The sequence below is a fragment of the Pseudorca crassidens genome, chromosome 5 (assembly GCF_039906515.1).
Source record: "Pseudorca crassidens isolate mPseCra1 chromosome 5, mPseCra1.hap1, whole genome shotgun sequence".
NCBI classification, from domain to species: domain Eukaryota; kingdom Metazoa; phylum Chordata; class Mammalia; order Artiodactyla; family Delphinidae; genus Pseudorca; species Pseudorca crassidens.
This window is the reverse complement of record NC_090300.1, coordinates 75,599,802-75,618,103: the sequence shown is the minus strand read 5'-3', so window position 1 is coordinate 75,618,103 and position 18,302 is coordinate 75,599,802. Positions and strand designations below refer to the sequence as shown.

Below are 18,302 nucleotides of genomic sequence, written 5' to 3'. Positions count from 1 at the left end.
TGTGCAGAATACCCTACCCTCCCTATCAACCCTTCTCTCTCTCTACTCCCCTTCCTCATCTTTCAACCAGGATCTTCTCTGTGTTTCCATTCTACCTGTAGGAAGAGGTTTTGGCATTTCTCTTACAGCTTGAACCTGTATATCTTGAAATGAATATTGTACTGTTCATTAACTAGAGGGCAAGATTTCCATGACCTGTATCATTCCTAGTAGAGTTAGGAAACCAGCTGCAGCCAGAAACTAGAACCTCAGAGGAAAATGGTTACAGAGCTTTGACCCAGTATTTTCACATCGGTACAGCTTTGTGCTTTGAATTGCATTTTCAGGCTTCAAGGCTTATTTCTCCTGTTACCACCAGCAGGATAATTCATATTAAGTTTTCTAACTATTCTTTTAATATCTTTACCACTCATTGTGTAATTATATAATTTCAAAGATGTTTAGATTTTGTCGCTGTTTACTTAAGCACCCTTATTTTGAATTTTGTGTAGAAAAACCATTTGGTTATTGCAAGTCTGAAATTTTGGCCCCTATCTTCAAACCCCATTTTCACTATTGAAAAGAATATTTCTGTGATATAATTTTGATAGCTTTAGATTTTTTAAGAATGCAGCTGTCACTGAACAGACTTCATCTCCATTGTAGTGCTGAAGCACATATTATTTTTGCATAATCCCTTTGCTTGCATGTCTGTTTCCCCACAAAAGGGTCTTGAGAGTAGAGATCATGCCTTTTCATCTTTGACCTCCCAGTGATGAGTGTACTACTCGGTGCACAGTAGATGATCAACTATTTGAAGAAATAGCATCTTGATAACTATTGAATATTAATATTCTAAAAGACCCATCTCTGGATCCTGAGTAGATCTCATTGTTGGACTACTAATAGTTTTTGTATCACGCTTCCAGCATCAAGAATTTGATCAAGAGTTTTATAAAATTCCTCAAAGACTTGATAATGAATCCAGTATAACTATTGAATGTGCCTGTGTACAGTTTTTCCTTTTCTCTTAACATTTAAATTAGAGTATATTCGATGGGGAACGGTAAAAAATAGATATATTTTATGGTCATTCATTTTGTAGGTAGGATACAAGATGAATATTCCTTAGTACTAGAAGTATTTAGTGTCTTAGACAAAGGTATACATTTCCTAAGGATCTTTATATGCCCATGTTTCAAGGGTAAAATTTAATTTCAAAATGTATTTCTTGGGAATTGTTTTTTCAGATTTAAGTTCATTGAGATTGAACTCATAAACTTATACATTTATGGTTTATTCAGCATATAAAATGTTTTAATTTATAATTTTTGGCTATTTTAAATTGCCTTATCAACATAAAATGAACAAATACTTGTTCTCTTGACTAAATCATTATGTTAAAATTTCTTTTTCTGCAGAGATGCCATTGAGAACAACATGGATTTTATGGGATTAATTATAATGCAGAACAAATTAAAGCGAGAAACCCCTGCAGTACTTGAAGATTTGCATAAAGCCAACATTCGCACTGTCATGGTCACAGGTTAGACTTTATAAAAGGACACAGAAAAAAATCGAGTATGACTCTTAGAGTTCAGGTTATCTAATATTGAGGAATGATGAGTTAGTTATAAAAGCATACTTATTACTGTTGATATATAGCTCCATCTAATACCACACTATTATCCTATAACTCAGGTAATTAAATTTATTATATAGTTGCTCCATCTTACATTGCCCTATTTCAGCTCTGAATACTTTTCCAAGATAGAGGACAACTTTACAATACACTTTGGAGGTCTAGCAAATCTGTATATAATAAGTATAATACAGTAGTGAAAGGCACACTGTAAATATTTAACTGCTCTTTTTTGTTATCTCTCTTTAATCATATATTTCTTATAGCAGTTGTTTTACTCTGCCTTGTGTTAGTTATTTGTAGATTTGTTTTCTCTATTAGAATATAAGATTCTTGAGGGTTAAGAATATGATTTACTTATTTTGAGACTGTCTGTAATTTTTAGAACTGTGCCACATACATGGAAAATGATTAATAGATATTTGTTATAATTATATTTTTATATATAAGATAGTACATTTATCATTGTTTGTGTGTAACAGTGAAAAGAGCCATTTTTTGGTTTCTTTCTTGACTGCTACATCTAAATGATTCTCCTGGTGTTTATCATACTGTTATGATCAACAGTTTATCATACTGTGGATAATATTAGATAATTCCTTTCTTAGTCATATGAAATTGTGGCAGCTCTTAAAGTGTTTTTTTCTTAGCAAATAATCACATTTAAGATATTCACTTTATGGCATTTACGTGTACAGTAAGACATATGGAAAAAGCTTGTGTACATTTTTATGTTTTAGACTCTGAGATCCATCTAATACCATACTTATTACCAGATAGCTCAAGTAACCAAGTTTATTAGCATCCCAGCAGTTCTTGGTTCTCATGATCCTGCTTCAGAGCACTTTGTCTGTATCACTGGCCCTTGTTTTCCTGCCCCGGACAGAATATGGCATTGTGTCTCAAGGATCTGTCAGGTCATAGGAAGACACGCTTGGAAATAGTGTGTGGGAATTGAAGGAAGAGACAATCGTGCCCTTCCATTCTGGTAGCAGTGGGCTCCCCAGACCTTTGCCTGCTTCTCCTGTACATCTGCATTTTCCTCTCTTGATCTTGTCTTTACAGTGTCTTTAGTTCTTTCCTTTCGTGACTGAGAAGTTGTCTATCTTGCTTCTCTTTATATCTTATAAAGATTGTATTCTTGTTACTTTGCTTATCTTTTTGTTTTGTGTAATCTTACTTTTGTAACTCAGTTTTTTCTGTGATGCTACTCTCATATTCTTGAACAGATTACCAGTCACTCCCAGGTTATTTCAACAATATTTATTGAGCACTGTGCCAGGCGTTGAATGGGTACCACTAGTCCATGACTCAGAAAGATTGAGACTGTATTTGTCTTTAAAAATTGTGGGTGAGAATGTTCTGAATATTTAGTATCTATGTGCTTTTGAATTATTTGAGGCTTCTTTTGATATATATATATATCCTGATTTTATTATTTTTAAACTCCAAGAGTAAGGACCATACATTGACTTCATTTTGCCCAGCCCAGTAATGGGGACTGTAGTAGATTCTCAGTAAGATTCTTGTTGTTTAATGCATTCATGTTTCTGTTGTAATGTTAATGTATTTTCAATATTTTGAAAATTAGGTGACAACATGTTGACTGCTGTCTCTGTGGCCAGAGACTGTGGAATGATACTACCTCAGGATAAAGTTATTATTGCTGAAGCATTACCTCCAAAGGATGGGAAAGTTGCCAAGATAAATTGGCATTATGCAGACACCCTAACACAGAGTAGTGATTCATCAGCAATTGACTCAGAGGTAATATCAAGTAGAATTTTCTTTTACAAAACTTGCTTGTTTTAATTTATTCTGAAAAAATGTGCATTAAAAACACAACAAAAACTCAACAAAAACAGAAGCCTGGGCCATCTCCTCAGAGACTGATTCATTAGGACTGGGGCAGATGTAGGTCTCTCAGTGTTTAAATTTTGATATTTAGCCAAAGTTGAGAAGCACAGTTTTAAAGTATAAGAATCCCAGATACTTATCCTATTTTAAAAGTAGTGGTGAATGATGCAAGTGATCCATAATGTTTAGCTCATGGATCATTTCAAACCGAAGCTGATATTTAGCCTTCCTTAAGTTTTATTTTTTAAATAAACAATATAGACAGATTACCTTAAAACTGAATTTTCTTTTACTTTCAATAAATGTTAAACATTCAGTTGTCTTGTGTAAAACATCAAATGAAAGAATTTAGTTTTGGATCAAATATATTTAAAATAGGATTGTGTTACTTGGTTTGACTAAATATTGTTCTGAATGTCTTATACACAGGCTATTCCAGTTAAATTGGTCCATGATAACTTAGAGGATCTTCAGGTGACTCGTTATCACTTTGCAATGAATGGAAAATCATTTTCGGTGATACTGGAACATTTTCAAGACCTTGTTCCTAAGGTTAGTGATTTGGGTTATGTATGTGTTCATACAAATACACTGTGAACAGTATTTTAAAGAAATTTATATCTTTTCCAGTTGATGCTACATGGCACTGTGTTTGCTCGTATGGCACCCGATCAGAAGACACAGTTAGTAGAAGCATTGCAAAATGTAGAGTAAGTATTGGTGGATTTTGTTTTTGTTTTGGTTTTTTTGGGGGCCCTGCTGCGAGGCATGCAGGATCTCAGTTCCCTGACCAGGGATCGAACCCGTGCCCCCTGCAGTGGAAGCACAGTGTCCTAACCACTGGATCGCCAGGGAATTCCCTGTTTTTTTTGAATCGTAGTTTTGTTTTCAAAACAAGAAAAGTAACTAATATTTCATGTATATAAACTTGTCACCTGTAAGATAGGTAAGTGCCTCTTTAAAAGAGGCTCATCTGCTTATTTATTTAGGTAAAGTACAATATCCACCGTTCCTTTTCTAGGTGATATCCATGAGGATATCCTTCACTCTTGAATGATAGAAGTGATGTTATACTTTTAGTAACTAATTATGTTTCAAGTTTTTAAGGGAGAAATCTTTACTGATAGCCTTAAAAGTAAGCGTACTAAAGACTAGGCAGGCCCAATCTTTGCTCTAAACATTAGGAAACTGAGATGCCAAAATGATAAACTAATGGTTGCCCATCTTGTGACAGTACTGGAGCAGTGACCCAGGTCATTTGACTTGCAGGCTGGTGCTGTTCGCAAAGCAGCATGCCTGTGGTCATTGTAATGAAAAAATTCATTAGTCCCACTGGGGGAATCGGGGTCTGTCAGCTCTTCAAAATACTGTGTTGGAGGAAATCTTAAGTTAAAAGTTGTATGTTTTTAGAAATTAATCAAAATCTTAACATAATTTTTGTTTCTTAGTTACTTTGTTGGGATGTGCGGTGATGGGGCAAATGATTGTGGTGTAAGTATAGATTTTGTGATTTGTAGTTCTTTCTGTGGCCTAAATCACATGCACAAAACGCAAGTAATTTTATTCTTCAAACCATTAGGCTCTGAAGAGGGCACATGGAGGCATTTCCTTATCAGAGCTCGAGGCTTCGGTGGCATCTCCCTTTACCTCCAAAACTCCTAGTATTTCCTGTGTGCCAAACCTTATCAGGTAGTATACATTGAAAAACTTCCCATTATCTTTTTGTAGCTTGCTCTAAGAATATAGAAAAAAAAAAAGTCATAGAAAGTAATTTGAATTTGTTTTAATGGTATGTTAGTGTATTTGATCTATAACTCTCTAGCAACAGATTGATTGCTACTGCTCATTTCTTCCAGTTCTGCTTTGGCTAAGTTCTTTTGGTAGAAAAGTGCTTTGTTGTAACGGTTGAATGTTGATGTTCATCTGTCAAGATATAATTGTGGTTTGGAGGAGGCATTTAGAAAACTTCTGTTCACATGCCAACATTTGTTTTCACAGGGAAGGCCGTGCTGCTTTAATGACTTCCTTCTGTGTGTTTAAATTTATGGCTTTGTACAGCATTATACAGTACTTCAGTGTTACTCTACTGTATTCTGTGAGTACTGACATTGCTAACAGAGATGGTATTTAAATTAAGATATTGAGCATATATATTTCAGTTTGAATGCATCCATTAATTGTGGAACTTAAATAACTAGCATCTGTAAATATTCCTTTAGTTTACTATATTTTGAGTAGCAAATTGAAAATCTCATTAATCTGGAATAGCATTTTCCTTAACTGTGGATTCGGCCTTGTGAATGAAAGATGATTGTATTCTTTTTTTGCCTTTAGTGCAGATTGGACATCTTTTTAAGAACTCTTCAAAATGTCAAGGTGTGACATACTTTAGAATTGCAGTTAACTTTGCTATCCATTTATAAGGAAAGGCCAGAATGAGAAAAGATGTTTCAGCTGTAGTTTTAGGACTTGTATAAACAAGTGATATCCCTAGGTACTCCATAGGTTTTGTAGTTGAAGTGATCTCACTTTAGATTTTTCTCTAAATGAACATTGGTGAGATCCCAAGGAGTCTTTGTGAAACTATCCCCTTTTACCATTTGTGGAAAGTATCAGGCGGGGTGGTGTTAGATATTAAGGAAGCTTCAGGATACTAATTTTCAAGAATGTCTAAATTTTGTGAGTAGAAGTTTGTGTTTTCTTTTTGCCAAAAAACTTTTAAAGTTTTTATTGAATGAATTTTTTGGAGCTACTTTTTATACTAATATATTAAATTGAATTTTGCAAATATGTTATATTTCACTAATTTAAAGGCAAATCTGTTCAATTTTTAAGCATGTCCAAGTGTCATTTTGAAGTTGTCATTTAAAACCAGGGAGGAAAAATCTAATAAAACCAGGGGGAAATGGTATAAAAGTGGTGCTATAAAAATAGTTCCTGAACACTAACTATTTTTAAAAAATCCCTTCTCTAGATCTTAAGTAACCTAGGAGACTTCCAGTTTCTCTTCATTGATCTGGCAATCATTTTGGTAGTGGTATTTACAAGTGAGTATTTTGCTTTGTTATTGTTTTTAAAGCATATGAAATTCTGATGTGGCTTATTAAACTTTGGTAAATTTACATGAACAGTTGTAACACAGTGCATATCTCTCCATTTTCCCTGTAAGTATGTTCTTTAATTAGTGGTTATTTATATTTTGCCCCGTTTGTTTTATTCTTTCTCCATTTTTTTCTGAAATATTTGAGAATATGTTTATGTTATCATGACCCTTTGCCTCTGAATGTTTTAGTATATATTGCCCTAAACAAAGTCATTTTCTTATACAGCTAAACACAGTTATAATGATCAAGAAATTTAACACTGATAGAATTTTACCTAATCCATACCCATATTCAGGTTTTGTTATGTGTTCCAGTAAGGTCCCTTATACCTATTTCGCCCCCCTAGTCCAGGATCTAGTGTAGGCTCATTAATTTCATTTAGTTATCATATCTCTTTCGTCATCTTTAATCCAGAATAGTATGTCAGCCTTTTGTGGGGGGAGCTTCTTGACGTTGACATTTATGAAAGAAGATAATCCAGTTACCCGAGTTTGTCTGATGTATTCTCATTAGACTCAGGCTATGCATTCTTGGCAGGAATACCAAAGAAGTGATGCTGTGTCCTCCTGAGTACATCATATAAGGAGACAAGATGTTGATTTGTTTCAGTATTGGTGATGTTAACATCAAAATAAATGATAATGGTAATGAGATATGATCTATTTAATCAAATGAAAATTCATAAGTCCATAGTGGAAATAAATAAGTGATTGGGAGAGAAGGGAAAGCTCTTCCTTACAGTAAAATGCTAACTAATAATACAGAAGGAATGATTGGCTTATACTATGGAAAGACCCTTGTCTTACTGACATCTTAGGCCGGCTGCGTCTTCACTGTGGGGGACTATTGTGTGTGTCATAGGATGCTTACCAGTATCTCTGGCCTCTACCCACTGGATGCCAGTAACACTCCCCCATTTGTGACACCCAGAAATATCTCCAGACATTCCCATATGTTCTCTGGGGGCCAAAATCACTTTGGTTGAGAACCACTGAGTTTGACAGTCTTTAGTGGATGCTACAACTAGTGAATGAAAGTTGATAAGGAACAGGATTTTTACACAGTCTTAGTATCTTTCTACAAATTACTTATTAATTACAAAGAGAAAAATTAGAAACACTACAGTGGAGAAACTTGGTGGAACACCTTAATAAGCGATCAGAGCCTTTTTTTTTTATGTTACTGTTATGTTTATATAGCTTCAAACCTTCGTTAATATCTTCTTAAGAGGAGGAAATATGTATTATTTTAGCTGTAGCTTTGCAATTAAAGATTCAGAAATAAACATACAAGGGTGGTGATGATATATGCTAATATTTACTATTCTTTTTACTTGTACTAGTGTTTCCTTTGAGTTTCAATAGACTAATGTAAAAAGTACTCCTGAGCCATTTTTGAAAAAGCCTAAATTGTTTACTTTTACAGATTATTTAGATATGTATAGCATCTGGCTTGTTTTTTGGACATTTTTCATGCTAAATATTTGTTAGAGAAAAACAGGTTTTTTTTTTCCTAAATGTTCCCAAATGAATCTGACAGATGAATTTAGATATAAACCTTTCCTCTCTTTCTTCTCAATGTAGTGAGTTTAAATCCTGCCTGGAAGGAACTTGTGGCACAAAGACCACCTTCAGGTCTTATATCTGGGGCTCTTCTCTTCTCCGTCTTGTCTCAGATTATCATCTGCATTGGATTTCAATCTTTGGGGTTTTTTTGGGTCAAGCAGCAGATGTGGTATAAGGAATCGCATCCACATTCAGAGTAAGTTGGTCAATCCATTAAAAAGTATGTGTAAAGTGTATGTAATATATATGCATGCAAAAATAAGTTTAAAATTTATGTAAAAATTGCATGCAGCTTGACTAAGCACTTAAATAATTTGGCCTGTATTTGACTTTATCTGTAGGAAGGTGGTCAGGCCAGGTCCTAATCACTACCAAGATGGGGACATTGGACCAGTTTCTTAATTTGCTGCTGAGCCTTGCTTTCCTTATCTGTAAAATAAGAAAGTTGAAATTAATCACTAGGGTCTGTTCTAAACCCAGAATGTTTGTGTTCCTAACTTCTCTATCCCCAGTTTGGGAAACGACATTTAAAACCTAAAAAAATTTAAGTAAAGCTATTAAGTGGGTCTTTTATTTGTTTATGGGCAGAGTGTTTTCCAGTTCACAAGTTATGATAACATTATTTTAATCAATTACACAAGGTCTGTTTACCTTTACTATGCTAATATTACTCCCCAAATTTAAAGAATGGGGAAAGGGTTAAGTAAGAGAGGCTTATTAATTAATGAAGTTTCTTACTTTCTTGTAATTTTTTAATTGATTGGAATGTGACTAGAAAGAAAAACTGGTTTCCTTTGGGAAACATATTGTGTTTACTAATATAAAATCTTTTGTGTGTGTTTTAGTACACAGGAAGCTTTTAATACAACAGGAAGCCTATATGGGAATTCTTCACATTCGTACAATGAAACCAATCCTGATAGACATAATATAGAAAATTATGAAAATACCACAGTGTTTTTTATCTCCAGTTTTCAGTACCTCATAGTGGCAATTGCCTTTTCAAAAGGAAAACCCTTCAGGCAACCTTGCTACAAGAATTGTAAGTTTGGCATTTATTGTGATTCCCATCCTGCTTCCCTTCTTTAAAAGTAATGCAAGAGTAGAGTTAAAACTGTCCTTTCAAAGTAAAATAGATCTTCACAAATAGAATGAACCTAGTGATTTAGATGTTTACTGTCTTGTTTTATTCTAATGGTAGCTGCCACCCTAAGTTTAAAATTAAAGCCAGCAGTTCTAAACATTCCTGGTTTTCACATCCTATTACTTCTGGCTCCAACTTTTATTTTTACAGCCCATTGCAAGGAGAGTTAGAATTAGAAGCAGGAACAGAGGTTCCTCAGTTGGAACAGTGGGTATTATACTTTCCTTCTGGGTGGTCTGCATAGCACCAGCTGTCTTTTCTCATTTTTGACACTGTTCCAGCCAGTGTTCACCTGGAATTCTTCATTTCTGTCACCTTTGCATCCACCACACTTAAGGGGCCAGTAGAATGGAGGCTTGTGCCTATGTAAGCTTGTCTGCCTGTGGCAATAGGAGATAGCATATTTTGATTGATTACAATTAGGGTTTTAGGGGGGAAAAATTATTCACTATATGTAAATTGCTAGTTTTAAAAATTTGAGACTGTACTAATTAATATATGGAATAACTTAAATTTTTTTTCACATAAAACTGTAGACTTTTGCAGTATCTTGGGATGAGTAGTAGTTATTCTTTTGCTGTAAAGAAATGCCAGTGTTCTAGTTGGCAGAATGTCAGGCCACAGGTTTTGGTGTGTTACAGGGGTGATAGCTACTCACATCTCTCTCTCATGTTAGAGTTAACAAAGCATATTCACATATGTTTTCTTATTTAGTCTTTACTTCTATCCTCTGATTTGTAGGGAAGGTTTTATTACTTTATATTTTGGACAGGTAAGACTGTTTAAAAATGTAAGTGCTGATAATAATTGAAATCTGATTTTTCTCTTTTTTAAAAAGAACTGATATTTCTTATCTAATAAATGGAGGCTGTATGACTGAGAGTCATATTAAAACCATGGGGGACAAAAAGCCTTGCATAGAAGGTTTATCACTGTACTTTTAAGAGAACTTCATAACTTAAGTTACCTTATTATAAGGTGAACTTAAAACATGTATATCAACCTTAATTATTACTTTTAGTTCAATATTTTTAAATTTTAAGGAAATACTGAGCATGCCCAGGGGTAGCTAAAACATCTATCAAAGAACAAAACTTTCTTTACATGAAGAAAACTGGTGTTCAGACTGGTTGATAATAAGTAAGACAAGCTGCACCAGGAAAGTTAATTTAGAGGTCTAAGTAAATCCACCCTATCCATACTTCTCCAATTAAGAAAGAGAAAGAGAATATTAGTTGCCTAGTTTTTAAACACATCTTTTAAGTTATTTTGGGAAACTTCCAAAAAAATTAAAGGCTCAAATATTTTGATTTCCTATTTAATTTCAAATTGATTTAAATAAGCTCAGTTGTTGATGGCTGGACTTTTTTTTTTTAAACGTGTTAAAACTTATATTTTAGTAGAAATATAGCCACAAAACCTTTGTCTTTACTATAAGCAGCTTGTGCATGTCTGTCAGTGCATACAGAAGTGCATGCTGTCATTAAAACATGCCTCTCGGAAAATACAATAGGAACAGGAAAGTCAACATATACATACTTTGTGATTTTCACATCCTGTCTGTCTGTCTGTCTGTCTTTCTGTCATTGACGTCCCCTGATCTTGGAATGTAGTAAAGAAGGAATGTAGTAAAGTAGAGAAGAAAGTAAGAAATGACAGAAATAAAGTATTACTGTATAAAGTGATATACAATGTAAAGTATAAATATAGATGGAAAAGAGTGGGGAAAAGGTTAAGGCTTTCCTAGAGCTGACATTAATTAGCCTTTCCTTTTGTCCTGCACAATAGACAGTTAACAGGTCTTCACTGGGACCTGCTAGTTGCTCTTCTCAATATCTAAACAGTGTAATGTATTCAGTCTATCTTGAGGTGATTATTTTTAAGAATTAACCTCAATCTTAGGCATTTAAGGCATTATAGAGTTTTTTGCTGTCTTCTAGTGGTTCAGATTAATCTAAGTAAAACCTTATTTCAGCCTGTGGTTACCCATTTTTAACTTTAGCTTAGCCCAGTTATATTTTCTTGTTTGACTATGCTATCATTTCAGGGGCCATGATCTTACGGACTTAGTTCTAACACTCTCTCTTAACTAGATGTGATTTCTTGAGATCTGGCTTCAATTTTTGCTACAGTTTTTTTACTTGATCCCTATAATTTACTGCTTGTGAAATCCAGGTTCTTTCTCAGTTTATGAAGGCATTATTACTGACATGCCAGTATCCTTCCTGTTCAGGCCTACGTATCTTTTTTTTTGGCTGTACGCGGGCCTCTCACTGCTGTGGCCTCACCCGTTGCGGAGCACAGGCTCCGGACGCGCAGACTCAGTGGCCATGGCTCACAGGCCCAGCCGCTCCGCGGCATGTGGGATCTTCCCAGACCGGGGCACGAACCTGTGTCCCCTGCATCGGCAGGCGGACTCCCAACCACTGCGCCACCAGGGAAGCCCAGGCCTATGTATCTTTTGCCTGTTCATCTGCCATGCCTGAATTGGTTGGAGCAGATACCTAGAGGCCCTGCAGAATAAGGTGGCCTTTGAAAGACAAGTAACTGAGTAAGGAAGGAGGGAATAGAAGTACGAAAGACTTGAAATCTGTGTTATAGATCAGGCAGTCCTGGTTAGTATTTTTGAGGAAGGAACAAGAGAGGTATATATCAGAGCCATGGACAAGTATTGCGGATTTATTTACTCCATGTAGGTTTTTATTTTTGAGTCACTTAGCTAAGGGGAATATGAAGGAAATCCTTTATGGTGCCTTATTTTGATGCCATATTCCATCAAAAGGAACTGGTATCATTAGAAGAACAATTCTGTGATGCCATAGCTGGGATGTATGTAATAATAACTTAAATCTACTGTTTCCTCCAGGATCATCACCATATCCCCATTTTATAGTTAAAATAATTTGACTCTGAATGACTCGATGTTCACATAGCTTTGTGGCAGCATCTGAAATAGAAGCTAATTCTTTAACTTGTGGAACATTCTCCCTCAGCCGCCAGTCACCACCAACACAGAATTTGTTTTGATAGCTAGCTGTCTTCTGGTGAAGAGCATTCCTTGCACTTCAGTACGATCACTAAGGAATCACTGACCATGCCAGGAGAATCCCAGAGTTGAGAGCACAGTCTACTAGAAACTCATACCTCTCCAAAATGAATCCCTGAGTTTTCCATTCTTGGTTGAAATCCTTATTGATTTTTTTCATTTTGGTGGTTATCTAAATCTGCTAGCCATCCACCTCCCCTGTCAGATTCCTTTGAATAGTGCCTCTTTTTCTCCCCTAGCTAAACAAAGGAAAGATTCAATTATTTATTTTTTCCTTCAAATGGAAATCTTGGCAGATTTTTAGAGGTGTGATCAAAGGGGGTGGTTATAGGAGAAGGACAGATGAAGAGTTGAGAAATACTGTTGAGGTAAGATGTAAGAAGTTTTTGAGCTTGAGTAAAAAAAAAATTTTTTTTCTGGTAACATGTCAGGACTAGATTGCAAGTCTGTTTTTGCTTATCGTTATAAAAATGCAATAGGAGTTGAAAAACATTCAATATGGGCTATTACTTTATTGAAACAAAACCTTTCTGTCTTTCTTTGGGATTTATATTCTGACTTTTTTTTTTTTTTGGTCCTTTTTCTGATTTAGCCTTTGTGTGTGTGTGTTCACGTACTTCCAACTAGCACTTTCCGAACACTTTTTCTTTAACTGACTATATAGATATTTGAATGGCTATATAACATGCATTACTTTCATTGCTGCATTTATTGAATAGAATGTTGTATCCCCGGTTTGAAATTTATTTTTTATTATTTGGTGAAATTTTTATTTTTATTTTTTGGCCACCCCACGCAGCATGTGGGATCTTAGTTCCCTGACCAGGGATCAAACCCACGCCCCCTGCATTGGAAGCGCAGTCTTAACCACTGGACCGCCAGGGAAGTCCCATCCTGTTTGCAATTTAGTAGAATGTTGGAAAAGATAAAAATCTAGAAAAAAATTTCTTTTTTATCTAAGTGGGTTCCAAATTTTTCATCCTGTTGGTCAGTGGCTCATAGTAAAAGAGTTTCCCCACTTTTGGCATGAATGTTAGTATAACTTTCAGTCTAAGCTTCTAGAACAATAAATATATATATAAAACAGTAAACATATATATATATATATATATAACACAGTATTGTTTCTATAGAATAATAACTGTTGGCCTATAGTTTTCAACTGATGGATTAACAAATTTCATATTTACAGATGACTCCCACATTTAAAAATATTGAGACCCCTTCCTTCATTTACAATCTGTAAATAGTATATTAAACTTCTTTACTCAGTCTGAAGGCTTCATGATAAAGTTTTGGTTATATGTGGTCATAGTAAAGTTTGAGTTTTGAAGCCATCCTCAAATAGGAACTTAGAAATAAATATCCAGACCAAAGAAAAAAGGGGGGAAAAGTTGGGGTCTGTCAATATAATTGAGACTATTTCTGAGCCCCTCCACTCCCATGGCTTGTTACATAAGGGTGTGCTTGTATACGTGCATGTGAATGCATGTATGTACACAGTTAACAAAATGAGCAGGGAGTTTTATTTTTGAGTTAGGAAAGTGATACAAAGTGCTGATGGATGGAATTTACCATCCCTACCTACCACAGCAAGTCACAGGGTTAGCCCACATTTAAAGTAGCAGATCAACTCAGTTTCTCGGTTTTAGCTAGCGTTTTCTGTGGAAATATTTTCATGGAGGAAATTAATGAAAAAGTGGGATTCACTGAACAGAAATATACTTACGTTCAGCTTAGAGTGCCTCTGTTTAGGATTATAACATAACTAATACTGAGAATAAATGTTATCAGCATTTTTACAATCAGTTGTCTTTGCATGTATGTTTTAAATGATAATCTAATTTTGCCATACGTAGTCTAGTCTCCTATTTATGAATTATAGATTGGCTTGGTTGTCTTATAAAGTAGCTATCTATCTGTGAGATACACAAATAAATATTCATAAAGGTCTGTCTCATATTTTTTATAAATGCTGATTATTTTCACATTACATAAATAAATCCTTTGGGCCTGCATGATGTATCATACTCTAGGAAATGTCATAGAGCACACATTTTATATACTTCATCAACCTGAATAGAAGTATTTAAAACCAAATTTAAGATCGACAGTATACCAGTATGTGCCTTTTTATTTAAAGGAACTCCCTAATTTAATTGTTTTACTTTCTGTTTCAGATTTTTTTGTTGTGTCTCTGATTATTTTGTATGTTTTCATATTATTCATCATGTTGCATCCAGTTGCCTCTATTGACCAGATTCTTCAGGTAAGGCTTAAGCACATCAATTATTACTGATTGTCTAAGGAGTAATAGGATCTGGGATAGCAGTGGTAAATAAGACAGTAGTGGAAAATGACACATTAGTATCACATAGCCAAATGAGACTTCTGGATGATTGCTAGGGCTTAAGATCTGTCCCCCTCCTCTGCTCTTATGTTACTGGGGAAAGAAACTAAACTGTCTTTGTTTCTTTTTTCCAGGATCTCTTCTTTCCTAATTTTTGAAGATCCAGTTATATTAACCCAAAGGGAGCATAATTAAAACAGCAGCCTTTATTGACTACCTGATATTTTTCTTTCCTGTTTCTTCATTCTTTGCTTCTAGTTCCATTTCCCTTTGTCCACAAACAAATTAAATGTCCCTTGGTCTTTAAAAATAAAAGAACATTGATTCCATTATTTGACCCGTCCCTTACCAACCTACTTCTTGAGTAGTCTGCCTGTGCTGCCTCATCACGTGCTGTCCATTGAGTTCTTATTCTCGTTCTCATTAAAAACTTTATGAAAGATGAAATACTTGTTTTATACAAACGAATATGCATACACGTTTAAGTTGTTAATCATAATAGCAATAAAATAATACCTAGGAGTCCAACATGTAACCTAAAAAAAAGGTAGCATTACCAACACCAGTAAGGCTCTATTGTGCACCTTTCTCCAAACACCCAGAGGGAACCACTACCTCATTGTCTTACTTTTCACTATACCATATATGTATGAAGTCTTAAAAGATAGTTTTGCTTACTTTTGAACTTTATGAAAATGGTATCTGGTGATTGCTGCTTTACTCTGACTTGCTTTTTCCCAAAAGCCTTATTATGATGCTGCATGCATTTCATTTTCATTCTATATAGTATTCCGTTATAGGAATATACCATAATTCACTTCTCAGTTCTCCACTGGTAAATAACTGGATTGTTCATAGACTTTTCCTGAATTAATGGTCCTGATGTAAACATTCTTATACACGTCTCTTAGTGTAAGGGAGTGAGTAACATCAAAGAGTTCATCCCAAGTACAAGCAGCAAGGGGGTGGTACAATGCTGTTGAGAATTTAAAACCAGCAATAAAGCCCACTAAACGTCCATCTGCTAGAAATATCACCTTGTCGTGGGAATTCTAAACAATGTCAGTGGTAAAATACTCCTTCCATTACCACCTGCCCTACCTTGGCATACCACTAGGGCAGACCGTCTTCTGGTGTGTTCTAGTATAAGTTTGAGCATGTGCTCTTTAGCTTTCTGAGGTTCCAGTTGTTTTCCAAAGTGATTATACCAATTTATACTTCCATCAGTGTATGAGATCTTTTGTTCCACATCTTTGCCAATGTTTGTCTAGTGGGTGTAAAGTGTGATATGACTTTGTAAGTAATTTTGATATATGGTTGGATAGGACCCCTACCCCACCTCACATTGTTCATCATGATCTTTTTGGCTGTTCCTGAGCTTTTCCTCCTCCGTATACATTTTAAGTTTATACCAGGATAAGCCCTCTTGGAATTTTTATTAGAATTACACTGGGTTTATCAAAAAATTGAGGGGGAGAATATCTCTATTCAGAATATCTTTCTCCCTAAAGGTGTTTTTTTTTTTTTTTAAAGAAGATGTTGGGTGGTAAGAGATTATTAATTTATTTATTTTTGCTGTGTTGGGTCTTCGTTTCTGTGCGAGGGCTTTCTCTAGTTGTGGCTTGAGGGGGCCACTCTTCATCGCAGTGCGCGAGCCTCTCACTATCGCGGCCTCTCGTTGCGGAGCACAGGCTCCAGACGCACAGGCTCAGTAGTTGCGGCTCACGGGCCTAGTTGCTCCGCGGCATGTGGGATCCTCCCAGACCAGGGCTCGAACCCGTGTCCCCTGCATTAGCAGGCAGATTCTCAACCACTGTGCCACCAGGGAAGCCCTCCCTAAAGGTTTTTATACACATTTTTGTTAGATTTATTCCTGTAGTATTATGGTTTTTGTTCCTCTGATAAGTATCTGTTTAAAATTGTATTTTATAGTCCTTTTATGCTGGTGGAAACAGTGCAGTTATTTTGGATATTCATCTCGTATCCATCAGCCTTGTCAAACTTTATTCTTAAAATTTTTAGATTCTCTAGGATTTTGTTTTAGACAGTTATCTATAAATAGTGACTTTTTTTGTTTCTGACATTTCAGTCCTTATTCCCTCTATGTGTTTTGCATGTCTGTTAACCACACGAATGTTGGTGTGATAGTGATGTACTTGTCCTGTTCCTGACTCTACAGGGAGTGTTCCTAGTATTTCACCACTGGATATATTGTGGGCTGTAGGTTTCTGGTATATACTCTTTATCGGGTTGAGGAAGCTTATTTCTATGGTGTTGTTAACATAAATAGACGTTTAATTTTATCTAATCCTCTTTCTACAGCTGTTGAAATGATCACATAGTGTTTCTTCCAGGAGAATGTGGTGAATTACAGTTGACTGATATTCAAATGTTGAACCAACACCATTCCTAGAATAAATCCAACTTGGTCATGATGCATCCTTTTTTATATCTGCTGGATTTGGTTGACTATGATTTTGTTTAGGATTTTTGCTTGTGGTTGCATGAGTGAGATCAAACTTGGTTTTCTTTTCTTGATGTATTGACAGGTTTGGGCATCAAGCTTATAAGCACTTTATGGATGAGCATTCCGTTTCATGGACTTTCCATATTTTAACTAATCCCTTTAATGGATATTTAGGTTGTTTCCACTGTTTTGCTATTATAAACAATGCTGTATTTGCAGGTTCTTGCACACTTCATTAAGAAGGACAAACGCATATTTAGAGGTTAATGTCAGAAGTAGAATTGCTTGGCCCAAGGGTATCTAGAATTTGAATTTTTATAAATACTATGTTATTGAACTTTGAAAAGGTTGACAGTTTATAGTCCTACCAACAGTGTATGAGCATCTGTTTCCCCACACACTTCATTCAGGGATTTAGATAAGCACTTTAGGCAAAAGAAGAAAATAAAACACATTTATATAATATTTCTCTCTCACCGCATGCCTTCTACTTCACAGCCAATTAATTTTTTGAAAGAATGCTACATGCAACTCACCTCTCACACACTCATCAACTAATCTAATCTGGCTACTACCCCTGCCAGTCTACTGAAACGGCCCTTGCCAAGGCAATTAACAACCTTCTTGTTAAGTCCAGTGGATTTGTACCCCTGACGTGTGTGTGGTTTTCTTTTTCCCCTCAGTCTTACTTGTCTCCTCAGCAGTATTTGACAAGTTAGCCATGCCATCGTTCTTGAGACATTCTCCCTGGAATTCTATGATGCTTTGCTTTCTTCTGACCTTTTCCTACTTCTTCTGTGACTCCTCATTCTCCATTGTGGTTCCAAACCCTGTGCCTGTGTCTTAAATGTTAGTGTTCCACACATTTGTGTTCTTGTCTTACTCTATCCATTCAGGTGACCTCATCCTTAATTGTGGCTTCCCCTGTAGTTGCCATCTATGTGTTGAAAACTCCTTTTTTTTTTTTTTTGCAGTACGCGGGCCTCTCACTGTTGTGGCCTCTCCCGTTGCGGAGCACAGGCTCCAGACGTGGAGGCTCAGCGGCCATGGCTTACGTGCCCAGCTGCTCCGCAGCATATGGGATCTTCCCGGACCAGGGCACAAACCCGTGTCCCCTGCATCGGCAGGAGGACTCTTAACCACTGCGC

At 35.7% G+C, this 18,302-nt stretch overlaps 1 protein-coding gene across 6 annotated transcripts in view; it reads left to right on the top strand.

Moving 5' to 3' along the window:
* Nucleotides 1–18,302, top strand: part of ATP13A3 (ATPase 13A3) — an 80,470-nt gene that overhangs the window by 48,060 nt on the left and 14,108 nt on the right. For 5 of the 6 annotated variants that reach the window (XM_067738462.1, XM_067738460.1, XM_067738463.1 and 2 more), the window contains 11 exons: nt 1,401–1,525; nt 3,213–3,388; nt 3,908–4,030; nt 4,109–4,188; nt 4,927–4,969; nt 5,058–5,167; nt 5,477–5,573; nt 6,453–6,525; nt 8,166–8,343; nt 8,993–9,189; nt 14,518–14,606. In XM_067738462.1, coding sequence (XP_067594563.1) covers nt 1,401–1,525; nt 3,213–3,388; nt 3,908–4,030; nt 4,109–4,188; nt 4,927–4,969; nt 5,058–5,167; nt 5,477–5,573; nt 6,453–6,525; nt 8,166–8,343; nt 8,993–9,189; nt 14,518–14,606 — 1,291 coding nt within the window. Of the gene's footprint in view, nt 1–1,400; nt 1,526–3,212; nt 3,389–3,907; nt 4,031–4,108; nt 4,189–4,926; nt 4,970–5,057; nt 5,168–5,476; nt 5,574–6,452; nt 6,526–8,165; nt 8,344–8,992; nt 9,190–14,517; nt 14,607–14,821; nt 15,319–18,302 lie in introns of those variants that run through there. The other variant, XM_067738465.1, reaches the window with a different exon arrangement.